The following is a 19,063-nucleotide window of genomic DNA, read 5'->3' as shown; positions in this document are numbered from 1 at the left end:
CATAGCACAAATGAACATCTCCACAGAAAAGAAAATCATGGACTTGGAAGATAGACTTGTGGCTGCCTGATGGGAGAGGGAGGGAGTGGGAGGGATCGGGAGCTTGGGGTTATCAGACACAACTTAGAATAGATTTACAAGGAGATCCTGCTGAGTAGCATTGAGAACTATGTCTAGATACTCATGTTGCAACAGAACAAAGGGTGGGGGAAAATGTATACATGTAAGGATAACTTGATCCCCTTGCTGTACAGTGGGAAAAAAAAAGTGGGGAGTTGTTGGGGAGAGGGATAAATTAAGAGCATGGGATTAACAGATACAGACTTTTAAACAAAAAATAGCGAAGCGACAAGGATTTACCATCTAATACAGGGAATATTCAATGTCTTGTAATAACCTATAATGGAAAATAATCTGAAAAAAAAAGAATGCATGACTGAAAAAAGAATGCATCACTTTGTTGTACACCTGAAACTAACACAATATTGTGAATCAACTATACTTCAGAAAAAAATTTAAAACAACGTAAAAGAAGTGGGGAGTTGTCTCCTTTCGAAGAAAGAGAAAGGAGAAGAAACATAATTCATTCATTCATTAATTTTTAGGGTTATACCTGTGACATATGGAAGTTCCTAGGCTAAGGGTTAAATTGGAGCTGTAGTTGCCAGCCTACACCTCAGCCAAGGCAATGCCAGATCCGAGCTGTATCTGCGAATTATGTCACACCTTGTGGCAATGCTGGATCCTTAACTCCCTGAGCGGGGCCAGGGATCAAACCCACATCCTCATGGATACTAGTTGGGTTCATTACCACTGAGCCACAATGGGAACTCTCAAGAAACCCATTTTAAAGGTAAGAAACAGTTCTTTACAAAAATGGATTGATTTTACAAAAAATCAATACATTTGTAAGAAGGAATTTATTAAGAGGTTTATATGACTGGTCATCCATCACCAAATATTTATCAAGCACCCTGTACATATGACACTGTCTGGAGACACCATGGTGGGAAGGATGAATATGGAGCGGGTTCCAGCCAGGAGAGTGGGCTCATGTGGAGACATACTTCCAGAAGAGAGGGCGGTAAGAGCACAACCTGAATGGGGTAGGTAGGGAAGCTGTGGCAGCAGGAGTTGGATTTCTTGGTTGGCCATGGAGCTTCAGTGAACAAATGCTGGAAGATTCCCACAATAAAGCTGGGATGCAATTTGAGGTTAGGATAGGAAAAGTTAGCACAATATGTCTACTTTCCCTGACAATGTTATCTTATAAATAAACCAAACTCTACCTCCCAGTGATAGGAACAAGCAGCCTTGATACCTGACTGCATAAGCAAGTAGTTATCTTTTAGAAAAAGCATCCTTTTATTAGGCAGAGAGCTCTGTGACTTTATTTTCTTAGCTTCTACTTAATACAAACAACTTAAAGCAATCAGAGGTTTAAAGTAACTGTAATTTCTGATGCTATAAGGAGTCATAGGAGGTATGCCTGGAGATCTTGTATCTGAATTCAACCATCTGCATTGTTTGAGCACCTACTGTGTCCAGAATACAGTGCAGAGGGTCAAAAAAGAATTCTCCCTTTGTTAATGGCTCTTTTAATCTAGCAGGGGAAAAAAAGCAGGTAACTCACATTGAAGAATACCATAAGCACAGTAAAGTACTTGAGACTTAAATTTTTAGAAACACAGTTTAGGACATTTTCTTTATAGTATTACGTTCAAATAAATACTTGTGTGACGACATAATGAAATTTTTTTTTATCAAAAATTTCTTTGATAGTCACAACACAGTTATCACTTTTGCAATAAATTTTAATCTAGGTTTAGCCTAAGGAAAATAAACCTTAATTCATATGTATTTTCCTTCTAATCCACTCTTTGCAGAATTCCTCAATAGTCTGCTGAAAAGAATATGAGTTCAGAAACCAAATGCAAAGAAGGAACCCTTACACCCAAAGTCAGCCTGAAAAGTCAGTAAAGCTCCATCTAATTGCTTCGTGAGTTAGCATCAACATGTTGTCAGGATGGAGCTGGAAAGAATAAAGGGGGGGAGGGGTAGAGGATCCCTTCTTAAGAAGATTTTACTCAAGGAAAATAGAAGCACATGTCCTGAACCAAGTCAGACTAATCTTAACACCAAAAGCCTATCAGGATCCTCTGAGAACTGATCAAGTGGCATATTCCACGGGGAAAAAAGGAACTTCCTGATGAGGTATGACTCCTAGTTTCTCCTAATATGAAGGTAACGAAGCCACCAATATTTATAAGGCGTTAAGTGTTTACAAAATTTACTCATATACATTCACTCTGGTCATTGTCTCATTTAAGTCTCACAGGAATATTCTGTACAGGAGGGTTTCTGTGGTTTTTTCTTTTTTTTTTTTTGGTTTAGGAAATCAATGAGCAGTGTGCAAATGCCTCCTTGAATTTGCCCATGTCTTTGTCTGCTCAGTAGACAATACCTTGGGATGGAAACAGTTTTGGATAACAGTTTTATGTGGATCCTCAAGACCACATAGGGTCACTGCCCTTGTCCTTCTCAGTTACTACCATGCTACTCTGTGTCTTCCTCACCCCATCCTCCAGACTTATGCCCCCACTGTCACACTTTCTAAGAGCCCTTCCCATAAGTCTAGTATCTTGGTCCAATTTGGGACAAACTCTCTTGCTCCTGCTACTGCTTGCCTTAACCAAGACCCAGCTCTTTCCTAGGGCAGTGGCTCTCAAGCCCAAGCTGTACATTAGAATCATACGAGGGCTTCCAAAGTGGCCAACATACATGCCCCTCCCCATCTTTAATGATCCATCTTCAGCTGGCATCCGTATTTCGTAAAGGTTCACTCCCTTTTGGAAACCACAAGTTTTTTCAAACTCTGTGAATCAGTATCTGTTCTGCAAAGAAGTTCATTTTGTGTTTTTTCCAAATGAGACAGGTTGGGGGTTGGGGGATGGGATGGGGGTTTGGGATTGAAACGCTATAAAATTGGGTTGTAATGATCATTGCACAACTGTAAATGTAATAGAATTCACTGAGTAATTTTAAAAAGTTCACTTCCACATGATTTAAACACAAGCCTGGAGTCCAAGAACCACTATGCTAGGGTCTCACTCCCCTCGAGAGTTTTCCTAGTAGAGAGTTCATTTTCTTAACACTTCCATTATTAAAGAAAGGTGTGTGGGTAACAGCTGTCCTTGCTACCTCCCGGCACATCATTCCAAGACCACAGCTCTTCCATCCTTAAGTAAAAATGTCACCTCTGAGGCATGGAGTCCAGATATACAATCCCCTATGCATCCTCCTCATATTAAATCCTTAGCTGTTGGTCCTTCTCCCTTCCCAAGTTGCTTCTCCATCTGTGACAACCTCAGTGCTCACCCAGATGACAAATCTACTATCCAGCCTTGACATCCTTCATGCCAAAGCTCTCCATTTCTTTTCCACTTGAGCATTCTCTGGGAAGGGGTGGAGGGAGGGGAAATACGAGAACCAGCAGGGAAGATTACACAACAGCCCCATCCCTGGCCTGCCTTGCAGATCCTCCCAACCAATGATGCTGTGATGTTTTGGTAGGATATTACACTGTCCTTCAGATGACAAATGCTGTCCTACACCTTGTAATAATCTGAAGTTATCTTATTATTGAAACCTAAACTTCTAATATTCAATTACTTAACTATGATTATGTATACACATGTCTTTATATCTCTCACACCTTTACACATAATATTTATTCTTACTAACAGCATATAGTCCTATACACACTATATATATTTATATATACACACAAACATATATATTAAAGGTTTTTTTGTTGTTTGTTTGTTCTGTCTTTTTAGGGCCATACCCATGGCATATGGAAGTTCCCAGGCTAGGAGTTGAATTGGAGTTGCAATTGCCACCCTATGCTACAACCACAGCAATGCGACGAGACCCAAGCTGTATCTGCGACCTACACCACAGCTCACGGCAACACCGGATCCTTAACCCACTGAGTGAGGCCAGGGATTGAACCCGCATCCTCATGGATACCGGTCGGGTTCATTACCACTGAGCTACAATGCGAACTCCCAAGTTTGGGATTTTTTTTAGCGGTTACATGATACCCATCATATATTTTTTACTGTGACAAAACATACAAGTTTCCATTTGTCACATCAATCATTTTAATGTGTACAGTTCACTGATATTAACATTCACATCGGTGTGCAATCATCACTACCATCCATCCATCTCCAGAATTTTTTTGCTCTTCCCAAACTGAAGCCCATACCCATTAAACAATACTCCCCAACATCCCCTCACCTCCAGCCCCTGGCAATACCATTGTACTTCCTTTTTCTATGAATCTGATTATTCTAAGTATGTCATATAAGTGGAATCATACAATAGGTGTCCTTTTATAACTGGCTTATTTCACTGAGCATAACATCCACAAGAGTCATCCATGATGTCACGTGTGTCCGAATTCCCTTCCTTTTTAAGACTGACTCATATTCTACTGCATATAGGGGCCACATTTTCGTTATCTAGTCATCTGTTGTTTGGATTTCTTCCACAGTTTGGTTACCATGAATAATGCTGTTATGAACAAATACCTGTTTGCATCCCTGCTTTTACTTCCTTTGGGCAGATTCTCACAAGTGGAATTGTGTGATCACATGGCGATTCTACAATTAATTTTCTGAGAAGTCCTACTCTATGGTTAGCCACTAACTTCTAGCTACACTCACATCTCTATCCGACCTAAATGGGACCTTTCACTCCTGAATTGTTCTTCTGACCATCACATGACCTTCCCTGCCTTCTTTTCCTTCTGGCTTATCTGCTTATAAACCTTACGCCCAGGCTGAATTCAACATTCTCTGTCCTCCCTTTTTGCTCCCAGACTGTGAATACTGTGGACAAAAGTTTTCTTACTGTGACTCCAAATTTATCTTTTCTAAATTCATCTTCGGTTTCTTAAAGCTGCTTGGCAGCCCTTAACAGCTACTCGCTGACTGCTCTCAACGGGTATTTTTGATGTTTTCACTCACCTTTCACAAGCATTCTCCTAGTTTCAATTTTCTTATCTTTGGTCAACTGGCAATGCAATTTTCTGCTTCCCTGAGAGAAGATTAGCAGCTACGACTATAAACCATATCAACTTTTTTTCCCGCCGTCCGTATCTCTGCCTGAGTCCCACTTTTGTCTCCTCCTCTCCCACCTAAGTGGAAGGAGTCTTGCTGTTTCAACCTGAGGACCATTCCATTTTCCTCTATCGTGATCCCTTCTTCCCGATTCCTAATGGATCAGACCTGTTCACCCTTTTATCATCAGCAACTTCTTTTCCACTTCTTCTCTGGAAGCATAAAAATGCATCCTTGTCTCATTCATACCATGAAAACAAACCCTTCACTTAGCTTCATGTCTCTAACTAGGCACTTCTGATCTCCGCCCTGTCACAGGCAGACCCCTCAAAAACAATCTTTGTCTGTCTACCTCTTCACTTCCCGTATAACTCAGGGCAACCTGGCTTCTGGCTTGTTACACCTTCATGGTCACAAAAGACTTTCCCATCTCCATACCTGGTGACACTTTTAGTTCTTAGTTCTTTTCTCATTTGTCTCTGTGGCTCTGGTATCACGGATCATTCCCCTGTTTATACTCTTAGGTCCTATGCCACCACTCTTGCCGGGGGTTCTCCCATCTTTGAGGGCGCCTTCTTCCTCTTCCTCTCCTTCTATTGATACGTCTGTGCTGTGTTAGCTCACTTTACTCTAAGCCTCTCCCCTAGATGGCCTCACCACACCTACAGTTCCAAATACCTGTGCCTTGATGACGCCCAAATCTGACTCCCACCCAATAATCCTCTTATCCAGCTCTCTACAGGTTATTGACACTTGAATGTTTCAGAGACACCTCAATGTTCCTCATGCCTCCCAAACTGATTTAATCTGAGAGAACAGCACCTTCATATATTTACTTTCTCTCCACAATCCATTACGTGGTTTCATGGACTCTTCTTCCATGCCTGCTCTGCCATCACTCACCGGCTTGCCATGTCCACTGTCATCCTTTTGTTCAGTTCACTGTCTCTGGACTGCCATTCTAACACATGGCCTCAATAACAAGAGTGTCTTCCTCCTCGAAGTCACCATCCCCTCTGTGGGCCACTGTGAGCTTTCAAATGAATAAATCTGACCATGTCACAGACCTGCTTAAAACCCTTCAATGACTCTCCAGGCTTAGCATAAAATTCAAACTTCTTTCCTTAGTTTATTATATGGGAGTTGCCTCCTCGGTAATTCTGTAATGTTCATCTCTATTGTTCAGTTGATTATTATACATCAGTTTGTCTGCATCTTCTTTAAGTTATTTAACATTCTAATACATCACTTGGAACTCTTTTTATTTTTTATCTTTTTTAGGGCCACAGGTGTGGGATATGGAAGTTCCCAGGCTAGGGTTTGAATCAGAGCTGTAGATGCTGGCCTATGCCACGGCAATGCCAGATCTGAGCCACATCTGTGACCTACACCATAGCTCACAGCAACGCCAGATTCTTAACTCACTGAGCAGGGCCAGAGATTGAACCTGCATCCTCATGGACACTAGTAAGGTTTGTTTCCGCTAAGCCACAATGGGAGGAACTCCTGGAACTCTTTTTATTTTACCATGAAGCCTAACTGTATCTTTGCTCAAATGACTAGTCAGTTGTTCTAGCACCATTATTGAATAAACTGTTACTTTCCCCACTGATATGCAATGTACATTAAAATACACATTCATTTACTTTAAAACACGTATTGGTAGTCTCGTAGTTCCTCAAAAAATTAAACATAGAGTTACCATACAGCCTAGAGAATTCCACCGCTAGGTATGTATCAAAGAGGAATGAACTATGTCCACACACAAAAAAACTTGTACATGAATAATTCAAATGTTCTTAGCTATATTATACATAATAATCCAAAAGTAGAAACAAACAAAATGCCCATCAGCTGATGGACGGATAAGTGGAATGTGGACTATTCATATGAGGAATATCATTCAGTCATAAGAAGGAATGAGATACTGATAGAGGGAGTTCCCTCTGTGGTGTAACGGGGCCAGTGGCTTCTCTGCAGTGCTGGGACACAGGTTCCATTCCTGGCCCCGTGCAATGGGTTAAAGGATCCAGTGTTGCTGCAGCTGTGGATTGAGCTGCAACTGTGGTTCAGAGCTGATCCCTGACCCAGGAACTCCATATGCTGTGGGATGGCCACAAAAGAAAAAGAAAACAAAAAAGATACTGATACAGGCTACATCATAGATGACTCTTGGAAACACGCTAAGTGAAAGAAGTCAGTCATTGAAGTGTATACTTCAAGTGGGTGAAGTAAGTGGCTCAGATACTGGAAACCTCCGTTCTATAGGACAAATATACTTTATGCTTTATGTAGTACCTTCTGCCAGGAGTCTTAGAGACAGAAAAGTCTCTTCCAAAAGGACATCATTTATACACTTTGGAATTTCTTTCTTCCTTTAGTGTAGCTATGCCCACAGGTAGGTGAGAGTAAGCTGGTCATGTTTGAGGGTCTGTTTCTCAGTGCTGATGGACTTAAGAGAAAAAGAGAGAGCACTGAGATGACTAAAAATAGACACGGGGCTCCCTGAGAATTGTGGGGCTACCGTGAGACATGTGACAATAATTATAATGAATGTTTGTTTAGCATTCAGCACCAGAAAATTATCATTTTTGCTTTGGCTCTATGTTTAGAAGGTTTAGACCATTTGAATGAGTCCATTAATCATACTTTATTCTCCAAAACAAAATTTTATCTTCATGGAGCTCCTTATTTGGAATTTTAAATAAATGAAAAAATACAAATCAACTGATGGGAACCTCCCAGAAACACATACATTAAAGAAGGCTATGCCAGCAATTAAAAATCACTTTTTAAACAAACTCGAGAAGGTAAGTTTTCAATTTAAAACATGTAAAATGATGGCTAGCCTAAGTTCATACTGTCAATACTATTACACCACCCAAAGTGAAGAGTAATGATAACACTAAGACAAAGTGAAGTTCAACAGTTTGCATATCATGATGTGAATTTTTCTATAATTTTGTAAAGAATGAGAAAACGTTATGAATGATGGAGAGTGCAGAGAGGACACAAAAGGGGACAATCAGCAACCTGAAGTAGTCACAGGGTGATCCAGACAAAGACACCCAAATAGAGGATTATAAGGTGGGAAGAGACTGAGAAAAGAGTGAGAGGAGAATTAGACCACTGACACTTCTGAAACTCACAATGTGGTAGGAGGTGGACAAAATTAGCAGAAGGCTTTATCCTCTTACATAGAAGGCATATTTTATGGTGGAAACACTTAAAAAAAACAAAAACAAAAACACTGAGTGCTGAGGGAGTAATACAGATAACCGCCTTTCAAAAATCTTCCATATAAAAATATTTCTTGACACTAAAAATCTATTAAATAATTTAGTTACAAAAGGATTTTTCTTTTATCAGTATTTATTATGGGATGCCTTTACTAATGAGCTTTCCCCCAAACATTTAGTTTTATTTAATTTGCAGAAATTCTATTGGCATGTATTTATGTCACAAAAACAACTCTTGTGAAGATTGTGGCATAACTGCCAACACAGAACACAAATATACAGAGAGGTTTAGAATTTCCTGGGGGCTGGATATGTAAATAAGAATCTGCTTTAATCAAATAAGACAAAACAGTGCTGCACAGAAAACAGTGGCCTGGAAATCAGTGGTTTGGCTTCTTACCCTTTACAACCTTATCAAGCTATTTTAAACTTCCATGTGTAAGTATTCTTCTTTGTATAAGGATCATCTTAAACTAGATGATTTTAAATCTCCCAAATTTATGAGTTCATTTTGCTTGAATTTTCAAATTTAGAAGGAGCTATTTTTTTTATTAAAGAATAGTTGATTTACAATGTTGATGCCAATTTCTGCTGTACAGCATAGTGACCCAGTCACACACATATATACATTCTTGTTCATACTATCTTCCATCATGTTCTATCCCAAGAGATTGGCTATAGTTCCCTGTGCTATACAGCAGGACCTCACTGCTTATCCATTCTAAAAGTAATCTGCCACGCCCAAACTCCCAGTCCATACCACTTCCTCCCCGCTCCCCCTTGGCAACCACGTCTATTCTCCACTTTCGTCTGTTTCTGTTTTGTAGATAGGTTCATTTGTGCCATATTTTAGATTTCACATATAAGTGACATCATATGGTATTTGTCTTTCTTTCTGACTTACTTCGCTTAGTATGAGAATCTCTAGTTGCATCCATGTTGCTGAAAATGCCATTATTTCATTCTTAACCCAATCCAAAAATTGGCAGAAGACCTAAATAGACACTTCTCTAAACAAGACATATGGATAGCCAACAGGTACATGAAAAGATGCTCAACATCACCAATAATGAGAGAAATAAAAATTAAAACTACAATGAGGTACCTCCTCATATTGGTCAGAAAGGTCATCGTTAACATGATAGAGAGGGTGTGGAGAAAAGGGAACCCTCCTTCACTTTTGGTGGGCATGTAAATTGGTCCAACCATGATGGTAAACAGTATGGAGTTTCTCAGAAAACTAAATATAGAACTACCCTATGATCCAGCAATCCCACTCCTGGGGATATATCCAGACAAAACTATAATTCAAAAAGATACATGCATCTTTATGCTCACTGTGGCACTGTTCACAACAGCCAAGACAACCTAAACGTCCAATGACAGATAAATGCATTAAGAGATGTGGTACATACATACAATGGAATACTACTCAACCATAAAAAAGAATGAAATAGGAGGAGCTATTTTTATACTTATACACAAAATGCTTTTCATCTGAAAGTAGTCATGAAAAAATTCAACAAATCACTCATAATATTAGTAACGAAACAAAGTTTCACGCTACACGCTAATGTAATCCAAATTTAATTTCGGCTGTCAGTTTTGTGAAAAGCAGTTTTCCAACCACATCTCTACAGTTGTATGATTTTCCTATTTTCCATCTCTCATTTGAAACCATCATTAAAATAAGAAAAACTACAACACACAAGAAGCAAATCCCTCAATATTAGAATTTCAAATCAGTAGAGACTGCAGAGATATAAAAAAAAAAAGCCTGGTGTATATGCTGTTTCTACTACTGAAGTTTTAAGTATGATACTTCCAAATGCAGCCAAGGTTAGAAATGAGCTTACCTTCCAGTGAAGAAAGGGAACCCACATGCAGTCCACCAGTTCCTGACGATACTGCTGGGTAAAGGGGCCAACGTAAGACACATATGCAGCCGTAAGGAGGATATCTCCACAGAGCGTCTTCTCTTGAGCTTCAAAGGATTTAATAGACTGACCCCAGCGAATCTTCTCTGACTGAAAGATAAGATTACTCTGATGTACCTGCAGGGTAAGCATCAACTCTACAAATGGTTAATGTAATTACCTAGTATTTCAGTTTAAGTCTACATTGCTCAGCACAGCCTCTAGATGGAACAGAACACAACTGGATGGCATGACTGACCATCGTTCACATCCGTGAACCCATCATTGTGAAGGCGCTCCCAGACTGTCTTCAGTGGGGTTTAGAACAATATGACATTAGACCTTTATTAGCTCCTTCTTGTTGCATGTCCTAACTCTAATTATCATTGAGATCCTTCTTAAAAAGCTGACAGTCACTCTGCTATCCCTCAAGGAAGAGAGGATCAAGACCTGTGACCAAGACTGAGGGACGTCAGGATTTTTAATGGCACCTTGGCTGCTCTCCACTGCTGTTGCTTTTCAGAAATGGTATTACGCCACCCCAGACAAACATTATCTTAAACATACTGGCCATGGGCTGATTACAAAAAGGGAAATGACAAACACCAGTTATGTTATTTAATTCTAACATAAAGCTTAAAGCCTAATGAGGATTCTATTAACTCAAATATAGTGCTGATCGGTACTAAACTCAAGTTATTTTTCTAATGTAACCACTTAATCAGTTGAAGAACTTACATCCTATGTATAAATAAATGGAAACCAGGAGCACTTCACCAGCTTTGAAGACAGTATGCTCAGAGAAAGCCATTCAAGTCCTTATATCTAGTTGGAGAGCCATTTAAAATCTGATTTCCAGGTTAAGTATGTGAAGCCCTTAATATTGGATTTGAATAAAACTGCAATAAATATCTATGGATTGATTGAACTGTAGGACAGTTCACTAATTCCCTTTGTTTCAATGCATGCTAAAATTTAATAGCACATTCTAAGAACATGCAAAGTAATAGGAACTGGAAAAAAAACCCCAGCAAATTGATAGTACAAGAAAAGAAGAACCCTTTGGAATTTAGCTTTTCTCAGGAAAGAAGAGAGACCACAGGAAACAAAATTAGTATTATGTCAGAACAGACTGCAGTGCCAGTTCCCAAAGCCATTACAATACCCACAACACTGAGGTAATGAAACTAGCAGGTGACAACGGCTATGAAAGGTATTTTAATATAGACTCCTTGCTTTGCTCGATAAAGATCACCTCAAGTTAGCTCTATAATTAAACACTAGGGAACTTCAACTCCCTTGCTCTCTTTATAGAATTCATTACTTTCCTTCCTCAGCTATAGATAATCTGTCCATTAATTCTGAAGAAGAATCTCTCATTTGCCTTCCCTCCAACTTTGTTGTCTTTGGTTAGTAAATGATAAACAATAAAGGGCACCCACCTCATTCTCCAAAACAGCTTTGAAGTTTGAAGATTTACTAAACATAGACTTATCGGCTATGGAAATGGTCAATAATTTCACTATACCACCCACACAACATCAATCATTACCGACATGGGCTAACAAGGGTTTAAGAGTTGGAACATGTCCTGTAATAAATTTCTAGACAGTTAAAAATCACTATAATTTTATTCTAATGCATTATAGATTGCCTCTAATGTCATTCTGGCTGGGGTGACCCATTTCTAATTTTGAACAGCTGTTCAGCTCTGGAGTTAGTTAATGATTAAATATAAATTGCCTGATTTATTAGTCTGAATGGTGAGACTATAGCTTCCAGGTCAATGCTATATAGACAAAATCATCAGTCTTGGGGCTTTTCAGAAGTTAACTGTCTCCTGTTCTAGTCAGAAGGAATGTATCTTCAAAGGAAAAGGTCTGACATCTTCAATTAATCCTTTAAAAAATACATACACACACATATGTATTACAATATATATGCATATATATTGCTAAACATTATTCAACCATTTTCCCCTCTCTTTCCTAAATCATGAGTAAATAAAGCCTTTGGAAGACATTGTTATATGTTAGAGATACACGGTAGAGACCACTTTTCCCTTGATAAAACTTCCAGACATCCCATAACTATTTCAAATAAGTAATTAAATGGCAATTTTTTTCTTCTCCTGGAGTACCGCATGAATGGTAAACACATCAAACTGCCTAAATCTTATCACTTTAAATGGAAATAGGTATAAATTCCACTAGGAGCTGTGGCATTTCTCAACTGACCTAAGAAGGCTCCAGCATTTTTTTTTTTTTTAAACACAGGAGGCTCCCAAAATTCACTCATTCATCATTCAACAAATATCTATTAGTGCCTATGATATCCCAGGTACTATTCTTAGGCTTGGGATCAAGTAGTGCAGAAAACAAATGAAGTACCTGCTCTTGAGAGCTTATTAGATTCTAGTTAGGAAAACAGGACCACAAAAAGTGTATGCACTCCTCTATGTACATATACAAGTGTGTGTGTCATGTGATGATAAATACTATGAAAAATAACAAAGCAGAGTGAGTAGAAAGAGATAATGAGGGGTGGTGGTGGTGTGTGTGTGTGTGTATGTGTGTGCTGGGGGGAGGCGCATGCTCTTTAACACAGGGAGGTCAGAGAAAACCATGTGATGAGGAGAATGTTTAGCAGACACCTGAAGGAAGTGTGGGAACCAGTGATGTCATTACTTGGCAAATGTGAGCCAGGTGGCGGGGAAAGGCAAAGGCCATGAGGCAGGAAAGTGACTGGCAGCGTGAGGAAGCACAAGGCAGCCAGGGAAGAAGAAGCAGGAAGGAAGGAGGCAGAAGAGAGGGCAGAGGCATCAGAAGCCAGATCAAGGAGGGCTCTGTAGCCAGCTAAAACCTTCGGGCAGTACTGTGAACCAGAAAATTAGTTACTAGGGAATTCTGAGAGTGTGGTAACATGAATGACCTTAATTTAAAACAAAACAAAACAACGCCACTCAGCTGCACCAAGAGGAGTGGGCCTTCGGGGGTAGTGGTGGAGGCTAGGGCAGTACTCCAGGGGAGAGATGCTGGTGGCTTCTCTGTGTGGAGAAGTGATGGTGATGAAGATGCTGGGGTTCTCAATGGACTTTGGAGGTAGAGCCAGTACAATATACAGATGGATTGGATAGGGGTGTGAGAGAGCAAAAATCCAAGGTGATTCCAAAGCTTTTGGCCAAATCAACTAGGAGAGATTTGCAATTACTGAGACAGAATAGAGAAAGTGGATTTTTCAGGGTGCACTATGAGTTTGTGTATAAGTTTCAGGGGGGTGATGGGTTTAAATATGCAGTAAATTCCTTTTTTTTCACTTTTTTTTAAAAAAAGAATTAAAGTGTAGTTGATTTACAATGTTGTGTCAATTTCTGCTATACAACAAAGTGACCCAGCATATTCTTCTTCTCATACTATCTTCCATGATGTTCTATCCCAACAGACTGGATATAGTTCCCTGTGTTGTACAGTAGGACCTCATTGCTTATCCATTCTAAATCTAAGAGTTTGCATCTACTAACCCCAAACTCTCAGTCCATCCCACTCCCTTCCCCAGCCCCCTTGGCAGTAGTAAATTTAGAGTTTTAAAAGTCTACTTTATTGATAAGAAATTAGGCTGATACCCAGTTCGTCCCATCCTAACACATGTTTCTCCCTCCTTTCTTGGAACAAGAACACTGATTTTGAAAAGACTGGTGGGTCCAGTCCCCTGGGATGAATTGTGATTGGTACCGCCCTGTCTCCCCCTTGCCCCGACTTCGTTGCAGCTTAGATGTGGTCACTCTAGTTCTCCCTAAAGAAACTTAAGTGGAAGTCTGAAGGTTTCCAGGAAAACTTCAGTTTTTCTTAGAAAAGGAGGAAAATCCAGATGCTACAGATTATTCTTTCTTGCCTTAATCTGAAGATGTGGTGCCTTCTGTGACCAGGCTGCAAAATGTATGAGGGTGAATCCACACACGCCAGTACAGAGCAGCAGAAGGCTGCACAGATCACTAATCCTATCACTATGTACCTGAACCAACAATGATAATGGTCTACCTCTGGGATTTTTTTTTTTTTTTTTTTTTTTTTTTTTTTTTTTTTGCCTTTTTAGGGCCACACTCTCGGCATATGGCGGTTTCCCGGCTAGGGGTCCAGTTAGAGCTGTAGCCGCCAGCTTATACCACAGCCACAGCCACGTGCGATCCGAGCTGTGTCTGCAACCTACACCACAGCTCATGGCAATGCCAGATCCTTAACCCACTGAGCAAGGCGAGGGATGGAATCTGCGTCCTTAAGGAAGCTAATTGGGTTTGTTAATGGCTGAGCCATGATGAGAACTTCTATCTCTGACATTTTTTTTTTTTTTTGGTCTTTTGTCTTTTTGCCTTTTGTAGGGCCGCTTTTGCGGCATATGGAGGTTCCCAGGCTAGGGGTCGAATTGGAGTCATAGCCTCCGGCCTAGCCAGAGCCACAGTAACTCGGGATCCGAGCCACGTCTGTAACTTACTCCACAGCTCACGGCAACGCCAGATCCTTAACCCACTGAGGAAGGCCAGGGATCAAACCTGCAACCTCATGGTTCCTAGTCAGGTTCGTTAACCACTGCGCCATGATGGGAACTCCTATCTCTGAAATTTTTAAAAAAAATAAATTTCATTGGAGTATAGTTGACTTGGAAAGCTGTATTAGTTTCAGGGGTACAGCAAAGTATATCAGTTTTATGTGTTATATATATACACACACATACATATATGTATATATACACACACATACATATATACACACATCTGTTTCTTTTCAGATTCTTTTCACATATAGGTTATTACACATTATTGAATAGATTACCCAGAGCTAATACAGTAGGTCCTTATTGCTTATCTATTTTATATATAGTAGTGTGTATATGTCAATCCCAACCTCTTGGTTTACTCCTTCTGCCCCACATTTCCCCTTGGGTAACCATAAATTCAGTTTCAAATTGGGTCTGTATCATTTTTTCTTAGATTCCACGTATTAGTGATCTCCTATGATATTTGCCTTTTTCTGACTTAGTTTACTAGCATGATAATTTCTGGGTCCATCCATGTTGCTAAAAGTGGCATTATAGAAATTTTTAATATGTGAAAAAAAAAACCTCCCATTTGTTGAAGCTACCAGAAATCTATCACCTTCAGCCAAATGCATTTCTAATAGTGCAGTTCTATACTTTGAGGTACCACTTAAATAAGAAATAACATTTTTATTTTATTTTTTCATGGCTGCACCCACGGCATATGGAAGTTCTCAGGCTAGGGGTCTAATTGGAGCTACAGCTTCTGGCCTACACCACAGCCACAGCAACGCTGAGTCCGAGCTGTGTCTTTGACCTACACCACAGTTCACGGCAATGCCAGATCCTTAACCCACTGAGAGAAGCCAGGGATTGAACCTGCATCCTCATGGATCCTAGTCAGTTTGTTAACCTTTGAGCCACAAAAGGAACTCCAAAAAATAACATTTCTATTGAGATGGAATTCATTTATCATGAAATTCACCCTTAAAAGTACACAAGTGGGTGGTTTTTAATATATTCACAGATCTGTGCCATCATTCCCTCTATTTTTAGCATGTTTTCCTCACACGGTAGAGAAACTCTATAGCCATTAGCAGTCATGTCCAAACTCCCACCCCGCCTGCCCAGCCCCTGGCAACCACTCATCTAACATTCTGTCTTTTCAGATGTACCAATTCTGGGAATTTCATACATGGGATCATGCACTCTGTGGCCATTTGTGTTTGCGTTCTTTCACCTGCCACATTCCGAGGTTCACCCATGTTGCAGCATGTATCAGCATTCCAGTCCTTCTTGTGGCCAAATACAATTCCATTCTACGACTATATTACACATGCGAGAGCAAGTAAGATCTGTGACTTACTGATGTCGAGGGCTACAGGTTCTTCTCTACTCATGTTCCAACAGAAAGTCAATAAGAATTATTTCAAACATCTTTATTTAATGGAGTAAAAATTAACATGATTATGTTAGTCACCTATAAAAAGGTGTCCAAGAAAACTAATAACCCAAGCAGGCTTAGCTTGAGGGAATATTCTGTTGGTAGAACGCAACTGCAAATGTGTACTAAAAAATTCAGACACTAGTTCAATACCACTGTTATCTAACAGCTGCCCCGAGTTTATACCAGATCTTAGGAAAACCACTGAGTCCATGGCTCTATACTAAAAAATACACAGAATCCATCGCTTCTTCCTTTTGTGGAGTTAGAACAACAGTATGAAAGAAGGTTATTCCCCTTTCTTGTTGATTCCATGCTTAGTCATTACTAACAACCAATAAAGATAAAATCCCCCACAACTGAAATTCCTGTTGTTGCTCAGTGGAAATGAACCTGACTAGCAATCACAAGGATGCTGGTTCGATCCCTGGACTCACTGAATGGGTTGGGGATCGCTGCTGCTGTGAGCTGTGGCGTAGTCTGGCAGCTGTAGCTTCAATTTGACTCCTAGCCTGGGCGCTTCCACATGCCACATGTGTGGCCCTAAAAAGACACACACACACAAAGTCCCACAGAGCTGGCTCTATTTCAGTTAGAATTTTGGAAGAAAAGGTTAACTCACCTCAAGTTCCTTGACAAGCCTGTTAGCTAGTTTGATAGTTTTGTTGGTTTGGTTCACCTCTTCTTGACACCGAACTTTCTCGGCTATTGCTTTTTCAAAGGAAGCTGTGAGTCTGCTCAGGTTTCGATCCAAGTCCTAAGTAAGAGTCAAAATGAATTTCTGAGCCATTTTTTAGATAAAATGAAACCATTACAACCATCTTAAAACACCTATTACCCTAAGGTAAATGAAACAAACCTCTGTCCCTCCTCTGCCTTTGACCTTTAGCTCACATGCATTAGGGTTTTTTGTTTTTGTTTTTGTTTTTTTGTCTTTTTGTCTTTTCTAGGGCCGCTCCCGTGGCATATGGAGGTTTCCAGGCTAGGGGTTTAATCGGAGCTGTAGCCACTGGCCACAGCCACAGCCACACAGGATCCGAGCTGAATCTGCAACATATGCCACAGCTACACCACAGCTCATGGCAATGCCAGATCCTTAACCCACTGAACGAGGCCAGGGATGGAACCTGAAACCTCATGGTTCCTAGTCAGGTTCGTTAACCACTGTGCCATGAGGGGAACTCCCTCACAGGCATTAGGGAAGGAGGAGAAGGGGTGGTGATGACAATAAACCCATCGGGGTCACCACAGGGGTCCAGTTCACCTCGCGGTCTTCTCGTCTTCCTCCTGCACCAGGCGGAGGGCAGGCAGAGACCGGGGTGAGTGATGTGCCCTGCAGACTCAGACACATCCTGGGGGCACCGTCCCGTCTCTGGTCCTAAGCCTCATCCTCCAGGACAGCCTTTATTAATGACGAGGGACATCTTTTTGGTTCTCCACCTACTGATTCTCTTTCCATTTCTCATTGGTCCATAACTTGGTCAATGAGGAGGGGTGATAATGATCAATCCCCTTTAAACCTCAGCAACCTGACCCGGCTTGGCCAACCAGATTTTCTTCTTTGGAAAGCTGGGACCAAAACTCAGAGATATGTCATTGTTTCCAACATCACAAGACTTGGAAACGTGTACATTTTGAAGATCTTCATGTAGAAAGGGGCCATCTTCCTCCAAGGGCACAGAAAAGCAGCAGAAACCATCCCAGAGAAAGAAAGGATGAAACGGAAGTGAGGGGAGGAGTCACAAAGCCCTGAACACATTCAAGGCAGCTTCCCACTTCCTGGATCTCTTTCCTCCTGAGACCTAGTCACCTACGTTTTTTTCCCCTCAAGTTCCATGAGTCATTCTTCCTTTTTGGCTAAAGGTTTTCTAAATGGGCTTCTATTACTTACAGCCCCAAAGCCTGACTAAGATATCAAATGCTTGGGAGACTCCTTATTGTAGCATCTGGCTAGCTAAAAGTTTTAATGACCATATAACATTGCTTTTGTAAATACATGCAAAATTTCAAGAAACTTTAATAAGCAAACTAGTAGGACATACCCTATTTACAATTTAGAGACTGCCAATATTTGTCATTGACCCAGTTATTAACATTATTTAGTTTATAATGGTGAAATAGTACCTATTTATTTATTTATTTATTTATTGTAAGGCCACTCTTGTAGCATATGGAAGTTCCCAGGCTAGGGGTCCAATCAGAGCTACAGCTGCCGGCCTACAACACAGCCACATTGTGGGATCCAAGTGTGTCTGTGACCTACGTCACAACTCATGGCAACACCAGATCCCGGACCCACTGAGCGAGGCCAGGGATGGAACCGGCATCCTTACAGATACTAGTCAGAGTCATTTCCTCTGTATCTCAATGGGAACTCCCAAGCAGTACCTCTTAAAAAAAGAAAAAACATGTGTGTCGTATTTAAGACTAACATGAGAAAAATGGTCAAATTTATGAGAAATGGAGATATTACACACCATCAGTTAGAAATCAGATTAAAATAATATCTAGGTCTATTTTATAAGGTTATTAAAAATACTTGTGGGAGTTCCTGCTGTGGTACAGTGGGTTAAGAAACTGACTGCATCAGTTTGGGTCACTGTGGAGTGCGGGTTTGATCCCTGGCCTGTTCTGTGTGTTACAGGATCCTGTACTGCTGCAGCTGTGCCATAGGTCGCAACTGTGGCTCATTTTCAATCCTTAGCCCGGGAATTTCCACATGCCATGGGTGTGGCCATTAAAAAATTTAAAAAAAAATGTGCTTGTAGATTTCTAAAACACAGAAGAGCATGTACACTGTGGTGT

At 40.5% G+C, this 19,063-nt stretch overlaps 1 protein-coding gene across 10 annotated transcripts in view; it reads right to left on the bottom strand.

The window, feature by feature from the left end:
- The window catches only part of DNAH11 (dynein axonemal heavy chain 11), a 348,284-nt gene that overhangs the window by 75,172 nt on the left and 254,049 nt on the right, over window positions 1-19,063 (bottom strand). For all 10 annotated transcript variants that reach the window (XM_021063431.1, XM_021063432.1, XM_021063430.1 and 7 more), the window contains 2 exons: window positions 16,881-17,015; window positions 10,225-10,395 (listed from right to left, as the gene is read on the bottom strand). In XM_021063431.1, coding sequence (XP_020919090.1) covers window positions 10,225-10,395; window positions 16,881-17,015 — 306 coding nt within the window. The remainder of the gene's footprint in view (window positions 1-10,224; window positions 10,396-16,880; window positions 17,016-19,063) is intronic.

The sequence above is a fragment of the Sus scrofa genome, chromosome 9, assembly GCF_000003025.6.
Source record: "Sus scrofa isolate TJ Tabasco breed Duroc chromosome 9, Sscrofa11.1, whole genome shotgun sequence".
Classification (NCBI taxonomy): domain Eukaryota; kingdom Metazoa; phylum Chordata; class Mammalia; order Artiodactyla; family Suidae; genus Sus; species Sus scrofa.
The sequence above is the reverse complement of the archived record's forward strand: the minus strand, read 5'-3'. Positions and strand labels throughout refer to the sequence as shown.